This window comes from Zonotrichia albicollis, chromosome 13 (genome assembly GCF_047830755.1).
Source record: "Zonotrichia albicollis isolate bZonAlb1 chromosome 13, bZonAlb1.hap1, whole genome shotgun sequence".
NCBI lineage: Eukaryota > Metazoa > Chordata > Aves > Passeriformes > Passerellidae > Zonotrichia > Zonotrichia albicollis.
In genome coordinates, this window is record NC_133831.1 from 13,765,769 (window position 1) to 13,783,857 (window position 18,089).

Below are 18,089 nucleotides of genomic sequence, written 5' to 3' on the forward strand. Positions count from 1 at the left end.
CAAGCGGGGACAGGGCAACTGAGAGCACAGAACCCCAAAACTCCCACCCCTGGAACACCACTGTGAAGGAAGCCAGCAAGATGAGACATCCACAGAATCAAAGGAATTCTGCTTTCTAGGAAAGAAAATGAAACTGTTTAGAAATCGAGTACAACTAAAACTAAATTTAATTAAAATTAATTTAAATTGTTCCTCAGCTCCCGTCTGCCACACTCAAGAACTTGCCTAGTCCCTGCAACCACCAAGCTGTGCAGCTGCTGTAACAAACCACACAGCAGCCGACTGATCACTGCCCAGCATGAACCTAGGGACAGCCTCACCTCCCAAAGCAGGAGATTCTGCTTGGGCAGCACTTACATGGTGTCCAGGCTTGTAATGCACAGGCAATATCAAAAAAGCACAACCTGTCACCTGAAGGGAAGCAGTGCTCCCATCCTGCCTTGTAGAGATGTTAGCTCTCTCTCAAGAAAAGAAATAGTCCCACTGTTGTGGCAAAGGGTTGCACTAGGCAAGAGGTTTTGGTGTAAAAAGGGGGATTTGGGTCATATTTCCCAGGAAAGCCAAGTTGGGATTGTGCCCTGCTGCCCTTTGCTGAGCCACCACCTAAAGGCTGCAGCTCTGGGAGCTCCAGCACCCCCAGCTCCCCGCCTGGGAGTGCCCATCCAGCCCTGGCAGGGCACAGGCAGGCTGAGCTTCAAGGGGCTGCCCTGTGCCTCCCTGGCACAAAAACCACTGCTGCTCTCTTTGATTTAATCCTTCCACAGCTGAGCACATCAAACTCAGCGCACAAAGCTTTAGTGCGCCTGCCTTTCCTGTGCATCTGGCTGTCCCAGTGACCAGCTGGATGTTTTGGTTTATTATTTATATTTATTTATAAAAAACGTGTTTGTTGTAAGAGCACAGCTGTACCCACCCAGACCACAACAACTCCACTTCTGTTGTCTTGTCCCTGTCTCCCCAAATCCTCCCATTTATTATTTTTTATATATTTATGCAGGTTTTCCTGCACAGATACAAGGCCCAAAGAAATACTATTTGATTGTGGCAGCCACTGGAGTACACCATGCCCCAGCTTCTGTGTCTGGCACTACTGATAGCTGGATGCTAAACTGTTTATTGAAAAAATCACATTGCTGTGATATAAGGAGCTGAATGCAGTAACAGAGGCAGGACAGGGCCATCTCCTGAGCTGGCAGGAGCTGTGGCTGCAGAGCAGCAGCCTTGGATAGCTCAGGGACAGCATGAAACACTGCTGAAAAGTGGTGGTGATAGCAAACCTTGTCTGGGGACAGCCCTGAGCAGAAACACTGCCCAGCTCCTCTGGCCAAGGGAGAAGGAACAGGTGAGGAAGGGTTCCAGTATTACCAGGCTCTGGTCTGGTGCCAGAGAAAAACTCCTGCTTTCCTCTCTATTTAGGAATCATTGTGGTTTTAAACAGCATTTGTGTGTGAGCACAAACTGCAGGGAATGGCCACAGCCTGTGCTGCAGGAGCCCTCTGAGCACAGCTTTCCTTGCATGATGTGGGCCTGCAAGTCTGTTTGAGTCAAAAGAACATTGCCCCAAATGATAAATAAAGGCCTTAATAGGCATTCTTGCAGAAGAACAAACCCTGCAGTGAGTTTCTGATCAATACCACTCCTTCTGAATGCTCAGCAGTAATGCTGCAGCTCCCACAGCAGAGCCTGCTCTCTGGACATACCTCCTCACCAAAATCAGTGCAGAGTTGGCAGCCAGAGCTTTCATAAGTGTCACTCCAAACTGCAAGTGTAACATGCTTCAAATATACTTCCATGTTTCTTTTTCGTTATTGCAAAATTTTGAATTTTCCAAAGGCAGTAAGGCATCCAGCAATGTAGGATGGCATTAATTGTATTCAAACTGGCTCCAGCTTAAACCAGTCCAGTTTTTCCTGAGCTGTACTACAGCGCCTGTTTCAAACTGTTTTCTTTTGCCAATGCACAAGTAGGGTACACTGGAATTTTAATTTTCACAGGCTGCTTTGAATCCATAACGTATCTGAGATCCTTGAGGGAGTACAGGCATATCCCAAACAGATATTTGAGAACCAGTTTCACCAAGTCCACTAGACTACTCAGGACCCAGGTGAAACCATGTTGTTTATTTCTTTCCACAAGTGAGGGAGTTAGTATGCAGAGGTATCTGCAAAAAAATTCAGTTTTGGTCCAGGGATGGGTGGCACTCCACATGAATGCCACACCTGCCAGGGGTAGCAGGTGGCACAGTCACCCCAGGCTGTTCCTAGGACAGAGGGAGGGCTCTGAGTAGACAGGATCTCATTCATGTACACACTGATGGACTGTGGGACTTCAGGGAACTTTGGATGAGGCTCAACAACCAAACACAGCAGAGCCCATCCAGCCAGCAGCTGGAATACAGGCAGAGAGGATATTTCACCAGCTTCTTCACCAGCAGCACATGCAGGAGCTCAGATTTCTCATGCAAACTCCAGTGTTCAGAAAAATAAAACCCAAACAAACAACCAAAACCAACCAAACAGTTAGATCTTCTTTTTTCTTTACATTCAGCTGTCTCAAACCTGTTATAAAGATCTGATCACTTCTCAGTCAGCAACAAGAGAAGATTTAACTTCTCTTATTTTTGTGATCTGAGCTACTGAGTAACTGTGAAAGGCTGTAGGGTTGAGTTCCATCTCCAGCTCTGTAGCTCAACACTCAGGGCAATAATTCTGCCACTTTCCAGCTGAAGAACAAAGTGATTCCAGGTGTGCCATGCTGTGTCCTCTCCCACATCATCTCCCATGAGCCATTTTCCCCAGGAGCAGCCATTCCCACCAGCTGGGCCCCAGCTCCTCATCCCCCAGCCCTGGCAGCTGCTGGCACTGTGAGCACATGGCACATGCCAGCCTTGCCCCCTGGCCCCCACAGCTGCTTGTTTAAGGATGGAAATGTGATCTCAGTGACCAGCAAGGAGAGCTTTTTCTCAGAAATAGGTTTTGATTAAGACTTACATGTAGAAACACCATTAAAGTGGGCCTACACCTTAGGCAAGTTGCCTTCTTGTTTTGGTGCCATCCCTCTTTTGAGCTTCACATTTGACAGTGCAACTTTGTCCCCCCTCTGCTAAAATTATGCATTTTCTTTAATTTCTGTTATCAATCCTGCATTTCAGTTCTATGACTGTCATTAATCCATTCCCATTAAACCAAGTTCTACCCAATACCAGCTACCCCACACTCCATATTACAGCATAGAAACCAGGGCAAATGTTGCCTGAAACAGTCTTTTCAGAGTCATTCTCCCCACTGAATGTTTTACACAATTCTTAGCCTACATATGTAGGCTAAAAGTTTGTGTAAAATTTGAAGAAAAACATGGCAGGGAAAAACTGGCAGCCTCTGCAAAGGCCCTGCCAGTCAAGAGCCACACAAAACAGCTCAGGCAGCACCATCAGTATCCAAATTATATTCAGCAAATTGTTACGGTAGTCTTTAGGTCCTGTTTATTCTTCAGTGTGGACCAACTGAGTTAACTCAGCAAGCAGGATCTGCAGAGCTGTCCCAAGCTGGGTGCATCATCAACAACACCAAATAGCACAAAGCAATCACTGGAGAAAGCTGCTCTGAACCACAAGGAAAAACATTAGAAATGGAGGGGGGAAAAAAACCCAAAAAGGGATTCACACAACAAAATAAAGAGAAAGAAAAAACTGCTGAGTTTATTGTAAAAAACTACAGTGGCAGCTGGGAAGGTACCCAGCTCTGACATTGGTCTAATTTACCAAATTATCTGTGGTAGCTAATTAATTGTCCCATCCTTCTCAGGAACAAGAAGGCAAAGTGAGGATGGGGCTGAGACGTTTTGCAGCTCAGCTGAGGAGCAGCCAGAAGCAGCACTGCCTCCAGGCTGGTGACAGAGAGGCTCCTTCAGCAGATTTCAGGGCTGGGAGCAGGGAGCACACTGGGTGGGTGCAGCCCCTAAAGAGCAGCCCATGTAATATTGAAATTATACTGTCATATTTGGAAATATCATCTCAAATCCTCATTTGTGTCATGCATGCCTGCACATTATATTTGTGCATTTATGTGAATGAATGACTATGTGTGTGTATACATGGCAAGGAAAACTCCACTTTCTTGCAATGATTACTTCTCACAATAGAAATAATTATACTTCAAATATTTTTAAAGATTAACCTGATCTACTGCTGCCTTTTTAACTATTTTTTTTCCTTTGCACAGAATGAAAAACCAAAACATCTCACACTTTTTATTTGCACAATACCTTGTTGGGTGCAACCACCTGAAGCCAGCCCAGCTGTGTGATCCATCATAAAAACTGCAGCATTGGCCTGGGTCACAGAGCCAGCACCAGCAGTGACAAGAAACCCCCCAGTGACCAGCAGGGAGCTGGTAGCAGTCCCAAAAGTGCAGCTGCTGCCTTTGGCTGCAGCCAAAACCCTTCAGAGGTGCCTTCAGTGCAGGGACTGCTGTCTGCTGTGGTGACATGTGAGCCCAGGAGCAGCAGAGCTCCTTTCTAGACACAGAGTTAAACCCAAACATGCCTGCTGGCCATAATCCTCACTGTTCCACACATTCCTAAGCCATGTTTGCTTTACAGTGTTTGATTTAAAATGCAGGTTGTGCTGAGCACATGGGAGAAGGGCTGAGGAGGGTCCCACTGGTGTGTGTGACAGGGTGGAGGTGCCCAGCCCTGACTCCCTGTGCACAGCTGGCTGTGTGTCACCTCCTCCAGCACAGCACCAGCTCTCTTGTGCTTTTCCTTGTCTCTGCAGGTTTCTGCTGCTGTGGAGTGCAGTGCTTATCATGTACCCAACCAGTCTGGCTGTCATTGCACTGACCTTCTCCAACTATGTCCTGCAGCCTGTCTTCCCCAACTGCATTCCCCCCTATAATGCCTCCAGGATCCTCTCCATGGTGTGTCTGTGTAAGTATTTGCTTTTTGCACACACACAAATCTTGCCCTGGTTTTACAAGGGGCACTCCAGCCAGGCTGGGGTCAGGGCCCCAGCTCCAAAGGCCAGTGGGGAGCTCCCAGGAGAGGCACTGTGGTGGCTGGTGTGGGATGCTCTGTTCTGGAGGGAGGCACAAAGGCACCCAGACCCCTGTGGGTCCAGGGAAAGTGGTGGCAGGTGAGCACATGGGATGGGGCAGAACTGCAGAACCATCCCATGGGCACCAGGCACAGGTCACCACCGCCCTGTGAGCCCTTCCTGTCCCCTCTCACACTCACATGAGTGTGCAGAGGCAGAGTGCAGCCAGCTCTGCATCAGCCACTGCTGGGGCTGCAGGAGCAAAGCTGAGCTGCTGTTCCTGAGAGGAGGCAATGATCCTTCACACTTGTCAGAACCCAGGACATTCTTCTGGCTGCCCTGGAGGATTCAAGAACCTGGCAGGACGCTCAGAGACCTTGGCATGGAGTCAAAACCACCTGTGCCTTTGATTTTAGCCCATGGAAACAATGACCAACTTTGTTACAAGCCACAAAATTTTGAATAAAATGATAGTGAATTTATCACAAAGTGAAAAAGTAGAACTTTAAAGTTTTTAGAATGGGGATTCAAGAAGTAAAATAGAACAATCTAAGCATGTCCTGTCTTCTTCTTCTTCTTGTTCTCTATCTTGTGCTATGATAGTGACACTTCTAAATTAGTTTAAAATAAAGACAAACTATCTAACATAAGTAATAAGTATTAAAAATTATTGTAAATAAAGTACACGTATTTTTTAGTATAAAAGATAACACTGCCCCAAGGGTGGTCAGTGTGCCTCAACCCAACCTGCTAAACAAACCTGCACAAATCCAAAAAAGAATGTATTAGATAAAAAAAATAAGCAACCTTAAAAACCAAACCCAAAAAATCCCAAATTCTTTGAGCACAGGGCTAAGAAAAAAAGACTTTTAACACCTCAAGAGCCATTCTAACAACTCAAACCCCAAACACACTGGGCACTGCTCAGGCACAGTTATTGAGCTGGGGAGAGCCCCTGTGGCAGCACCCAGGGGCTGATGGCTGCCCGGGATGATCCTCCTCATCCTCGTTCTGGCCATGCTAAAGCTCCCTGCAGGAACACTGTCACCACATTTCTCTTCACAGAGAAAAACAAGGAAATATTCCCAAGAATATTTCTGGGTTTCACATTCTCTGAACCTCAGAGAAAGGAAAAACAATTCTCATCTCATTTGCTGTGTCTGTGTTGTGCCAAAGTAGAATGCAATATGGAGATCGTTTACCCACGGTGATGGTGTTTTGTTTCCTTGGTCTGTCAGGGCCAGGTGTGTGTGTGTGTGGGACTATCAGGGGCCAGTCATGAGATTCTGAGCAGTTGAGTGCTTGGCACATTCAGTTTAGATGTAATATAATATAGAATAATATAGTATAATAAAGTAATTAATTAGCCTTCTGATAAGATGGACTCCTCATCATTTCTCCCTGCCATGGGGGTCAGCCTGTTTCCATAGAACATGAGTGTGGTTTTTACTGTTTTGACTGTATATTCTCAAGTAAACACAATTTCATCCCACTGAACTCAGCCTTTTGCTCTGCAGTGCTGCTGACATGGGTGAACAGCTCCAGTGTGCGATGGGCGACGCGCATCCAGGATATTTTCACAGCAGGAAAACTCTTAGCCCTGACCCTCATCATTGTTGTGGGCTTCATTCAGATCTTTAAAGGTACTCTGTGAGACACTATTGCTATAGTACTGTTGATAGACCTGATTTTTCCCACTTACTGCAATGTTTCCTCCTTACAAACTGACCTGAAGGTGTGCTGGGTTTTGCCAAGCTGTGGGATTGCACACTGACACAGCTGGGGAAAGAATGACACAAGGGAGAAATCAGCTGTATCCTCTTAAAAAAAGTCTCTTTCCAGCCCACCTTGTAGGATTTGATAGAATAAAGGAGAACAGCTCACAGTGTTTTGGAATAGTTACTTAACATTTTTAATCTGTTGTGCATTCCTTAATTTGAAGTGTTCTGGATGTAAAATGAATGAGCAATGCTTTGCCTAGGGCAGGATGATATCTGCTTCATTTCAGGCACTAGTCCAATTTCCTACAAAATGTCACTTATAAGATTAAACTAAGGTGAAAAATGTCTCACTGATTCACCAGTTATTGGAAAGCCAAAAGTACAAAAGACTTATATTTTTATCATGGGTCATATAAAAGATGAAGAAATATGACATTTACAGAGAACAGAAAACTTGTTTTCTCAGTGGTGCTAGTCCTACAGTCTTGACAAATCTTTCGGGCCCATAGGTATTTTATTTTAAAGGATATCTCCTAAACAACACCAAACTCTTGTAAAAGAGAATGTCATTAAGGGCAGGTAGGAATTTGCACTGCCCAGGATCCACCCTCAGCCAGTGCAGGCTGCCAAAGGGTCCCATGAGTTGCTGTGGCCCAGATGTGGGGAAGGAGAGCAGGAGCTGCCGCACCAGGACAGTCCTGCAGGAAGCACTGCAACTGCTCTGTCAGCCCATGGTGCCATGAACAGCGTGAAGGCTCAGTTCTAATAAAGAATAAAAAGCAAAATCTTACATATTTAAAGTCTGTGAGGTAGGTAGGCATGGCCTAACATCTGCCTTGCACTTTCTATGCAGGAAACTACAAAGAGCTGACACCAAGCAATGCATTCAGATTTTGGATGACTCCATCTGTGGGGCATTTAGCTTTAGCTTTCCTCCAAGGGTCCTTTGCATTCAGTGGCTGGAACTTCTTGAACTATGTAACAGAGGAGCTGGTGGATCCCCGCAGGCAAGTACCCCCCTCATGGTGCCCTCCCTGCAGTGCTGAGACATTGGAGCCCTCTGGGAGCATTTCTCATTTCACGAGGGGCTGCAATGTCATTCCATGGCTGTGGGACTGGTCTTTCCAAAGGAGACAGAGTTTTGTTCAGAACAGATAGCAGGCAAGGTACAGAAACACTGAAATTCTATATGAACTGAATCAAAGCAGCCCACAGACAAGGCAGGATCTTTATGTCACTATTCAATTCCAGAGCAGAAAATTAACCATGGATGAGGTGCCACACAAATATCTACAAGAAGAATCTTCTTTGTCATAAAATAGTTTAATTATTTGAAAATTACTTTGCTTTTCAACCCAAAGCTCTCCCACAGATACCTGAAAGAGAAGATGATTTGTGCAGTAAAAGTGGCACACACTGCCAAGGCAGCTTACCTTGGGTCACTGCTGATCCTGGCTATGGGAAGGGTTGGAAAGGATTCATCACAAGCAGCCTGAGAAGGCTGGAGGGAAAGGGAATTTTAGTTCAGCAAAGCTCAAATGTTTCAACATTTCTGAGTTAATAAAGTGGGATGGCAAATGTCAAGAGCAGCTCTTGGAGCATTAGTTACTCCTGGGCATCCAGTGCACACAGCAATTAAACAGCAAGAAATGGAAGCTATTACAGCTTGGATGGGAAGGAATTAAAGCTACAGCCTTATGAGCATCTGTGCACACCAGTGAGTGGCAGAGTGTCCAGGGATTTGGCAGAAATAAAGAAAGTGTGGTAATGTGTTTCCTTATTAAACAATAATATTTTATTGGACCACCACGATTTCAAAGCTGAACAATAAAAAAGTTATTACTTAAATAAGGTAAATATGGCCTTAGCTGAGAAATAAAGAATGGAGCAAATGGCCTTTTTTAAAAATTATTGTTGTAAAATTAGTGGAGAAATTAAAGTATTAAAAAATTGGATAACCAAAACCACTTCCTACTTTTACTAAATCCATTCAAATTAACAAGGTTAAACATGCTTTCTAAAATCTTTTTTGTCAAATCTGACACAGCAAGAAAAACACATTCTGTTAGATATAGAACAGCTCAGGTGTGCACCTCTAGGAAGGTCTCTGGGTTGGAGATCAAGTACATCTGTACTACTGTGAGTTGTATAACCAGACCAGATTTAGGGTACACAATGGGCCAGGGCAGCAGCTGAACAACAGGAACCCCTTCCTTTTCAGAGCAGGTGAAGGTGAAGCAAAACAACATATTTTATTGCACCACAGTGCGTGTCCCCAGGGCCTTTGGGAAGTGGATGTTTCATTTTTCAGTCTGTCCCAATCCCAGTCAAGAGAGCCCCAAGGCAGCTCGTGGTATCTATCCCCTGGAGCTCCCTGCAGACACAGCATTTCATTTCAGCCTTCCCTCACAGACACAGCCAGGGAACTCACCCAGGCCCCACCCCACTGTCATGATCTCACTGTGCATGGTTGTAATCTCTTATCTACCCTCCCAATTCTCTTATCAGGAACCTGCCTCGTGCCATATTCATATCCATCCCATTGGTGACATTTGTGTACACGTTCACCAACATTGCATATTTCACTGCCATGTCTCCCCACGAGCTCTTGTCCTCCAACGCTGTGGCTGTAGTAAGTAAAACCATTCCCTGCACGTACCACCACACTTTGATTTCAGTGCTGTGCTTTGCAGTGTGTTTCAGTTTCTCTGCCTTCTGTTGCTTTAGACATTTGGTGAAAAGTTACTGGGCTATTTTTCCTGGGTTATGCCAGTCTCAGTGGCCCTATCTACATTTGGAGGAATAAATGGATACCTTTTTACCTCATCAAGGTTAGATGGAGTACAATTTTATGAACATTATCTAATTTGGGGAGGGGCTGTTTTAATTGCATTTGCTAGAGAAATGCTAGCTAGACATTTTGGATGTTGTAGAGCATGAGTTTGTTGTTGGGTGTGTTGGATACAATCAGTTATGAATTATTCTGTTTCAAATCAGCAAATTTAATATTGAATCATGAAATTTCCTGCAAATTAATCCTCATGAGTTATTGAAAGTGTTTGCAGATGTGGAATAATTCACAGTAAGAGCCAAACACAGCTTTAGCATGGAACCAAAGTAATTTTATGTCAATAAAGTTCCAGTAGCTCACAGCTAAACTGTGCTTTGCTCAAGGAGGAGTTTTGGGGCCTGGTGCTGCACTCAGCTACAGGCATTTTAATGCTGGAAAATCACCTTTCAAGCAAGATGCTTTGCATGCATAGTGCTGATAGCTGGGCCAGAATCTGTAAAGTCTGTCAGACTGCAATCAATAAAGTCTGTTTATAATAACTGACCTGTCTTAATTTAATTTAGAGGTTACAATGTTTTTTGAGGAAACAGCTGAAGTACCTTGGGAAAATAATTTATCCCAACCTTTTCATGGGTGTGATGAAATGCAACAAATTGGAGTGCATATATAACAGGCTGTACACTTAAAAGTGAAAAGCTAAGGCACGTTAAACCTTATCCAAACCCCTTTTGGCACTGTAAATACCCACACAACCTTCAGAGCATTCACCCCTCACTGGGTAAAGAGACAATGCTGGCCAGCAGATGGTCCTTGGAGGTATTTTGGCATCTCAGAGCAGGTCTGAGGTGTTCCCAGGTGACATTAGCTGTTAAAGGCCTTGTACACTGCAGGGCTCAGTTTAAACTATCTTTCCCCAGTCTCCAGCTGTCTCTGCAGCTGCAGCCACAGCTCCTTTCCATGAGAAAACCAGAGCAGGTGGTTGAGATAAGAGGTTTTATATGAGTAGGGACTGGAGAGGCTGTTGCACACCCAGTGGATTCATCATTCCCCTTCTTATTTCCAGGCTGTGTTTCTCTGGTGCTCGGGAGGGCCACTTGCCAAGTTTGCTGGCCATGATCCATGTCAAGAACTGCACACCCATCCCTGCCCTCCTCATCTGTGTAAGTTCCTATCCCTGCTCCATCACCTGCTTTTAGAACCACTGAGAGGTGAGCTGGAAAACCCCTTGAGAGGTGGTTTTACCCCAGGAGAGGAGCAGTGGGTCACCCTGAATAGCAGCTGGTAGGTGCCAGCTGAGCAGCTCCAACCACGCAGCCTTCAGCCTCAGAAACAATTCCTCCTCCTCCTTCTTCCAGTCCCCTTGGCACCTGAAGGGTTTCCCTCATAACCTGAGTTGCAGTGTAAGCTCATTAACTCTTGTCCTGCAGCAAGAGATGGACTGGCTTTTGAAACAGAGATACTTCATCTAAGAAAAGACAAGTTCCTCAGACCAATTTTCCTGCTTCCCACCAGAATTTGGAAACCTCCATGGTCCTAACCCCACTCCAGCAAGGCTGCTTTAGGTTCTGCCTCCAAAGCCAGAGATAGGGGGATCCCAGGGAAAGGACAAAGTGCTCCTAAAATTACTTTCAACAACCAAGACACTTTGTGAGGGGCAGCCAGGCAGTTCTCTGAGGGCCACAGGTATTTCTTTCCACAGCCAAGAAATTAATTAGGGGCAACAATTCCAGTAGGGAATCTGCTGAATGGCACACCAGGCAGACAAGAGGTCACCTGCAAAGGCCAGACCCCAATGTGCCAGCTGTTGGGAGTGCTGGGGGTCCAGCTCCTGGTCTGCTCCATGGGAAAAAGGCTTCCATCACTTTTTAGACAGCAGAAATTCCCACAATACTAATGACTTAGGGAAGTTATTATTTGAAACAAAGAGCTTTGTATGCTTTTACTGATAGTGCAACTGGAATTTGTGAAGAGTTTTACAGTGGCATAGAAGACGGCAAAGAGGAAAGTGATTTGTGCCACTGCTGTCCATGGCCACAGGGCCCAAGTAAAGGAATCCCCAAGGGGCATTTGCTTGAAATCTTGGCTGCTCAATGGCTGCCAACGGCAGATTTGCCACTGATATCAAAACCACAAGGGTCTGACCCCAGATGCACTAAAAAGATGTATGTTTACATGTCTCCTGGCTCTAACAGCAATTCTGGCACAATACACCCATACAAAGTTTCACCAAATAAGCTTTTTTTCCCACCATAACAGCTCATTCTGCTTTTATAACAAAATCTGGATTTTGTTGAGGTTTTATGGCATTCCTGGGGCTTAGTGCCCCATCACAAACAGTTTGGGGTAAACTGCCCTGGGCAGCCATCATGGGATGGGATCCTCTGTTCTACAGGGGTAGCACTCCCTTGTCCTTAAAAATACATCAGCTGAAACAACAGCTGAGTGTCAGAGGCTGTTTCACTGTGGAACAGCCCCAAAAAGAGCAGGCTGCCTGTTGAGCTAGCTGATCCATGCCATGCCACCCCCCTTGAATCACAGTGCCAATCACAGAACCAGCATAGCACATTAATTCATCATTTGAAGGTGTTTTAATGCAGCTCAGTGCACACCAAATGCTGCTAGGAAATATTTATTTCTCAACAAATAGAAAGATACTAATAAGTATAGTGTAGGCATCTACAGCAGCAAACTGGGCCACACTTCAGGCAAACCTAATTAATACATCAGGTTCCTTGTCTCTTCCATGGAATCACACCTAGCTCTCTGCATGGAGAGCAGTTTGTTTGTACATCAAGAATGGCTATCTTAACACTACCAGTGAGACCTTTATGTTTACTGATTTCCTATTTTACTGCCAAAAATCAAGGGGCCACGCTAAATGTAAAATTTGGGCTGCAGTTGTTTTGCAGGATGGTGGGGAGTGGCTGCCGGCCAGGGGGCTGTGGCCAGGCCAGCTGGAGGGCAGCACTCCCTTGTTATCTTCTTATTGCAAAGCTCCCATACCTTCTCTGTGATTTCTCATGGATAGCTCCTCACAGCACAACCAACAAACTCCAGCTCTCTTTTCAACCAAACCCACTCTTTTATAGCCCTCATCCTTATTGGACACAGCTGTGCCCTGTTAAGGACAGTGCTGTTCCTAATCTTTGGTAATTAGTACAACTGCAGCTCCTCAGGGGTGAGATTGCCTTCTGCACTTTATTTTGTTGCATTCTATGCCCCCACAGCCCCTCTTCAGCCACAGGGGCTGGCACCACCCTGTGAGTGGATCTGACACACCAGTGGCATTGTGCCACTCCCAGTGCCATCCCTGCAAAGCCCTCAGCGGCAGCAGGGAGTTGTGTGACACTGTGCACACTGCAGGGGACAGCACAGACTGTGTTATATGGCAGTGGTATGTGATGGTGCCCAATTTTAAATCCATTTTGTGCTTAGAGAGTTCAAGGTGTTTAAATCCCCCAGCCAAGCCTACAAGGCATTGAAAAGGGGAGCAGAGGGACCAAGAGGGTGTTTGGTTATGGTGGTGCTTAATTCCTTTGCTGGAGGTGCAGAAACCTTCCCTCCTGGGAGGAGCCTACTATTGAAACAGCTAATTAAGAAAAAAGGGACAGAAGCAAAAAGGGAGCTTGGATCAACACAAACCAGACCTTGAGCACTCTCTGGTGGGATTTGGATATTTAGCTTCCCTCAGGCTCTGGGCCCCAGTGTTCACTGAGCTGGTATTTTGTGCAGGTGAGTGCTCAGCCCCTGGGGTACCAGAGTGGGTGGGGGGCTCAAGGAGCAGTGCCCTGGCCCCCAGCTCAGCTCTCCTGGCTTTGCAGTATTGATGCCTTTTTGCTGGTCCTAAAATCACAAGCTAGGCACAGGTGCTAAAGAGGAGTTACCTTTGTAAGTATCCTTAGGTGCATAACTTGGTGGAAAGCAACAAAGATGCACACTTTATGTTTAAAGTGCATACAATTTCTATATGTTTAGCAAATTAACATAAGTGACAAGAAACCCCAATTAGAGGCATAAATGATGAGGTGATTCCCCCTCAGTTCAATCCTTTCAATCCCCCCCATTCAATTAGGCAGGAACTAAACTTTGTTAATGAGAATGTGTCTTGGAGAGCTGGTTTAAGCCTTGGCTTCCCAGAAAATCTAAACATGGACCCCCAGCTTGGACCCACAGGGGAATTTATTTCTGTCTAATAGAGTAGGTAAAAAGCTAGCTATGAATACTAGAATAGGCTACAGCACTACAAATGTATGCGTACAGAATATAGAGAGAATATAAAAGCAAAAATGGTGGAAATCAATTCCCTATCAGCATTAGTCAGACATAGAGTTCAAAAAAGCAAGCAAAAGCGTGGAAATGTCCACCATCCATCTGCCAGTTTCCAAACAGTAGTAATGCGCATAAGATTCATGATGCTGATTAGCTGTGACATGAGCCCCCAGGAGCAAGGGCAAACCTCTAATTCTTTATAAAATACACAGCACCTGCAACAACACAGTGCCTGAAACAAAGCATATAAAGTCTACAAAACCCTTTTCACCTGGAGTCCTCACCACAAGGTTCAACAGCTCTTAAAACACTTCACAGAAAAAGGTGGAGTGGGAGCTTTGCCAGCCTTTCAGACATGGGCAGCAGAGACACCTGTGCCAGCACAGGGTATTTTTAAATCGCTGGCTTCAGCATGCTCCAAATCACCCCAAATACCCATTTAGCCCCAGCCCTGGGATAAGGAACAGAGCCCCAGGAAGCAGCACACGCCCAGCAGGTGCCACAAAGAAAGGGATTTTTCATGCTTTAATGGGATTTTTGCTTGGTTTTGTTGTTTTTAAGCTACTTTCTCTAGTAATGGCTGAAGAAGGCTGTGCTCCTCTCGTTGCAGTGTTTGGCCACACTCATCATCATGCTTGTTGGAGACACCTACACACTGATCAACTACGTGTCCTTCATTAACTACCTCTGCTATGGAGTGACAATTATTGGCCTGATTGTTCTACGCTGGAGGAAACCCAAAATCTTCAGACCTATCAAGGTGACACTGTTAGAGCTCAATCTCTTGGTTGCAAGGGGTGGGGTGGGGTGGGAACACCTCCCAGACCATGTCCCAGAGTGCCATTAGTGTAACAGAAGGGTACACAGGCACATCTCTTGTGAGCTGGGCAGAGAGGGGAACAGTGGTGGAGGGATGGGGGCACAGCCTGGGGGGCTGGAGCCTGCTCTGCCTGCAGCCCCCAGAGCCACCCAGCCCCTGCTGCTGCTCTGCACAGTGCTGCTCTGCTCTCTCCTGGCAGGTGAACCTCCTCATCCCCATCACTTACCTGGCCTTCTGGGCATTCCTGCTGGTCTTCAGCCTCTACTCCGAGCCCATTGTCTGTGGGATTGGACTCATTATCATTCTAACTGGAGTGCCAGTGTTCTTCCTGGGAGTCTACTGGAGAAATAAACCAAAGTGTGTAAATAGGCTAATAGGTAAGGCAGCACTGTGTGCCTCCCTGCTGGTGCCAAACCAGGCAGGGAGCTGCCTCAGGAGCCTGGCCACCCCTCCCAGCCACGGCAGCCCCTGGCCACAGGCTGGCCAGGCACTGCTTTGCTTTGGGCAGCTATTTTGCACACTCCTGGGTACATTTGCCTCCTCTCATGCCTCTGTGCCCATGCACTTGTCTTGCTCAGAGCAGCCTGCCCCAGCAAATACACAGGGTGTCGTTTTATACACACAGAGACTGAATGGACAGTCACCAAGGGACTGAAGAGTTTGTTTTGCCCTGCCTCCTCCCCCTGTGCACCAAGCCCTGGTGACATGATGAGTTATCTCATACGCAAATGTTTCTTACAAAGACTTACATTACCCCTCATATAAATTGAAACTGCAAATAGTTTTCTATTCTTTGGTTGTGCTTGGTTTTTAATCGCTTTGTGCCAAGGTGAGGACTCTCAAACAAGCACACTGCAGCCTTCTGGAGGGTTTCTGTCAGCTGCACTTGGCTGCACTGCCAGCAGCTCCCCCTGGCCAGTGGTTATTGGAATATGAATCCCAACATTACCAGTTAGATTGTGCCTGGGCCAGTCTGACCCTCACTGCTGAGCCAAAGGCAGCAACTGTGGTGTATCACCCCAGAGACACCTTTAGCTTGCTGGTGGTTGCAGCTGGGCACTAAACAAGTCCGGGCTTGTTAGGGACTCCGTTTATCTCAGGAGGAAAGCTTCAGGTGATGGTGAAGAGAAAAAGGAGAGGATTCTGCTGGAGGGTTTAATATCCAGAGGTTTATTCCATGGTTACAGAGGTCTGAATCTTGGGAAGAGCTCCAACAGAATGCTGACCGCATGGCCTGATTCACCTTTTAAGCTCCTGGGGCAGGGGGAGGGGAGGGGACAGGTGAGCCACCAACCAGGTCGGAGGGGCAGGGTCTCAGGGGGGGATGACAGCTAGACAGGCCAATGATCCCCAGGCCTGAGGGGCATCCTTTGAACTTGACCAACCACACGACGCCTTGTTGGAATGTTAAGCCTGATTGACAGGACTCACTCAGCAAGGGACAAGGGGGGGAGGGGAAGAGGGTATTGGTACACCTGGGGAAGGGACCTGAAAGTTTAAAACACACCGCAACAAGTGGTCACTGCAGCTGGGCTGACACGGGGCCAGGAGGGCTGGCTACCATCCCATCCCCATCCCCATCCCAATCCCACTCCATCAGGCTGCCATGGGCAGCACTGGCAGCTCTTGAGGGGCTGGGGAAGGGTTGTCCCTAAAGCTGTCCCTAGAGGTGTCCCACCTTCAGTTGCCCTGCTTCAGGAGCACTCTGCAGACTGAGCTGGAGGGAGAAGGGCTGGAGGGCTGTGCAGCTCCTGCCCACAGGGCATTGCTCCAACACCCCATTTTTGTTTGGAAGCCCCCATTAACCCCACTAACGCTGGTGATTTGCTCCCTGCAGAGTCCCTGACGTGCTGGGGGCAGAAGCTGTGTTTTGTGGTGTACCCTCAGTGTGGAAGTGCAGAGGAAGAGCACTCCCACTCCTCCTCCTCCCACTCCTGGAGGCTGGTGAGCGACACAGCAGTGAGGAAATCGCACCAGCGTGGCCTTTGAGGCTGAAATGGCTTCTTGTTTACATGCTGATTTTTGAAAAAAAAAGTTTTTCTGGAAAAAAAAAATTGTTTTAGAGCACCAATAGTGAAGCCCATAAAATGAGCTACATCCTTTATGGCCTCTGTAGCTTTTAGTTATTCCCTATGAAAAAAAAAATAAAAAAAAAAAAAAGAAAAAAAAAAAAAGAAAAGAAATAAAATGTAAAATAAGGAGCTGGTTGGGTTTTTTTTCTGGCAGCATTCTTGCTCAGCAGGGGAAAGCAGCACAGACACAGCCCTGGAATACTGATTTTAGTCACCATGAGGGTCCACCAGAGACACACAAATTTAGGCATTTCAAAACTAGGGCAGCTCCCAACACAAAATCAAAGTACAGAAATCAAGAGAGCACAAGGAGACCTGTTGCTGTCCCTGGGTGGGGGGAGTTCCCAGGAAGGTACAACCCAAAGGATCAGCCCTCCACATGCCTGGAGCAGCACACCCAGCCCAGCTCTGCACAGCCAGGGCTGCACTGAGCACACACTGCAGAGTAAAAACCACAGCACCAACAACCCCTGCACCCTCCAGCATCATTCTGGGACACAGGAAAAAGGTACAGAGTAGTGATCTAAATCTCAAGTAGCTCAGCTTTGTAGTGATCTAGCTCTCAGGTATCTCAGCTTTGCAGTGATCTAAACCTCAGGTAGCTCAGCTTTGTAGTGATCTAAATCTCAGGTATCTCCTTTTTGTAAAGATCGAAATCTCAAGTATGTCAGTTTTCCAGTGATCTAAACCTCAAGATTCTCAGTTTTGCCGTGATCTAAATCCCAAGTGTCTCAGCTTTGCAGTGATCTAAATCTCAAATATCTCCATTTGGCAGTGATGTAAATCTCAAGTGTCAGTTTTGCAGAGATCTAAATCTCAGGTGTCTCAGCTTTGAAGAGATCTAAATCTCAAGTATCTTGGTTTTGCAGTGATCTAAATCTCAAGTATCTCAGTTTTGCAGAGATCTAAATCTCAAGTATTTCAGTTTTGAAGAGAGCTAATCCCAAGTGTCTCAGCTTTGCAGTGATGTAAATCCCAAGTATCTCAATTTTGCAGTGATGTAAATCCCAAGTATCTCCGTTTTGCAGTGATGTAAATCCCAAGTGTCTCAGCTTTGCAGTGATGTAAATCCCAAGTCTCTCAGTTTTGAAGCCCTGATGTGGAGGTGGAGGGGGTTCCTGCATCCCTGATGGGGCAGGGCTCCTGCAGGGAGCTCAGTCTGCTTCAGGAGCCAGCTGGGGAGGATGGAGATGTGCAAAGTTTGCAGCAGGCTCAGCATGGAGCTCAAGGGACGCACAGGAGAGGACCCTGATGCTGCTCCTGTCTCTTGACAGGTGTCAGGTGCTGTCACACTGCTCCAGAGACCAATTCTCCTCTCCAGCTGGGCTCAGCCAAGTATCACTCACACATCAGATGCTCCTCAGAAAGTGTTTTGCATATTTTA

The 18,089-nt window shown here is 46.5% G+C and overlaps 1 protein-coding gene across 2 annotated transcripts in view; it reads left to right on the forward strand.

Moving 5' to 3' along the window:
- Positions 1-16,764, forward strand: part of SLC7A10 (solute carrier family 7 member 10) — a 40,995-nt gene extending 24,231 nt beyond the window's left edge. The window contains exons 3-11 of one of the 2 annotated variants that reach the window (XM_005492539.3): positions 4,775-4,926; positions 6,550-6,675; positions 7,607-7,760; positions 9,262-9,385; positions 9,481-9,584; positions 10,608-10,704; positions 14,424-14,573; positions 14,833-15,010; positions 16,471-16,764. In XM_005492539.3, the coding sequence (XP_005492596.2) occupies positions 4,775-4,926; positions 6,550-6,675; positions 7,607-7,760; positions 9,262-9,385; positions 9,481-9,584; positions 10,608-10,704; positions 14,424-14,573; positions 14,833-15,010; positions 16,471-16,622 (1,237 nt within the window). In that variant the 3' untranslated portion in view covers positions 16,623-16,764. The remainder of the gene's footprint in view (positions 1-4,774; positions 4,927-6,549; positions 6,676-7,606; positions 7,761-9,261; positions 9,386-9,480; positions 9,585-10,607; positions 10,705-14,423; positions 14,574-14,832; positions 15,011-16,470) is intronic. The other variant, XM_005492540.3, reaches the window with a different exon arrangement.
- Positions 16,765-18,089: the final 1,325 nt, after the last annotated feature.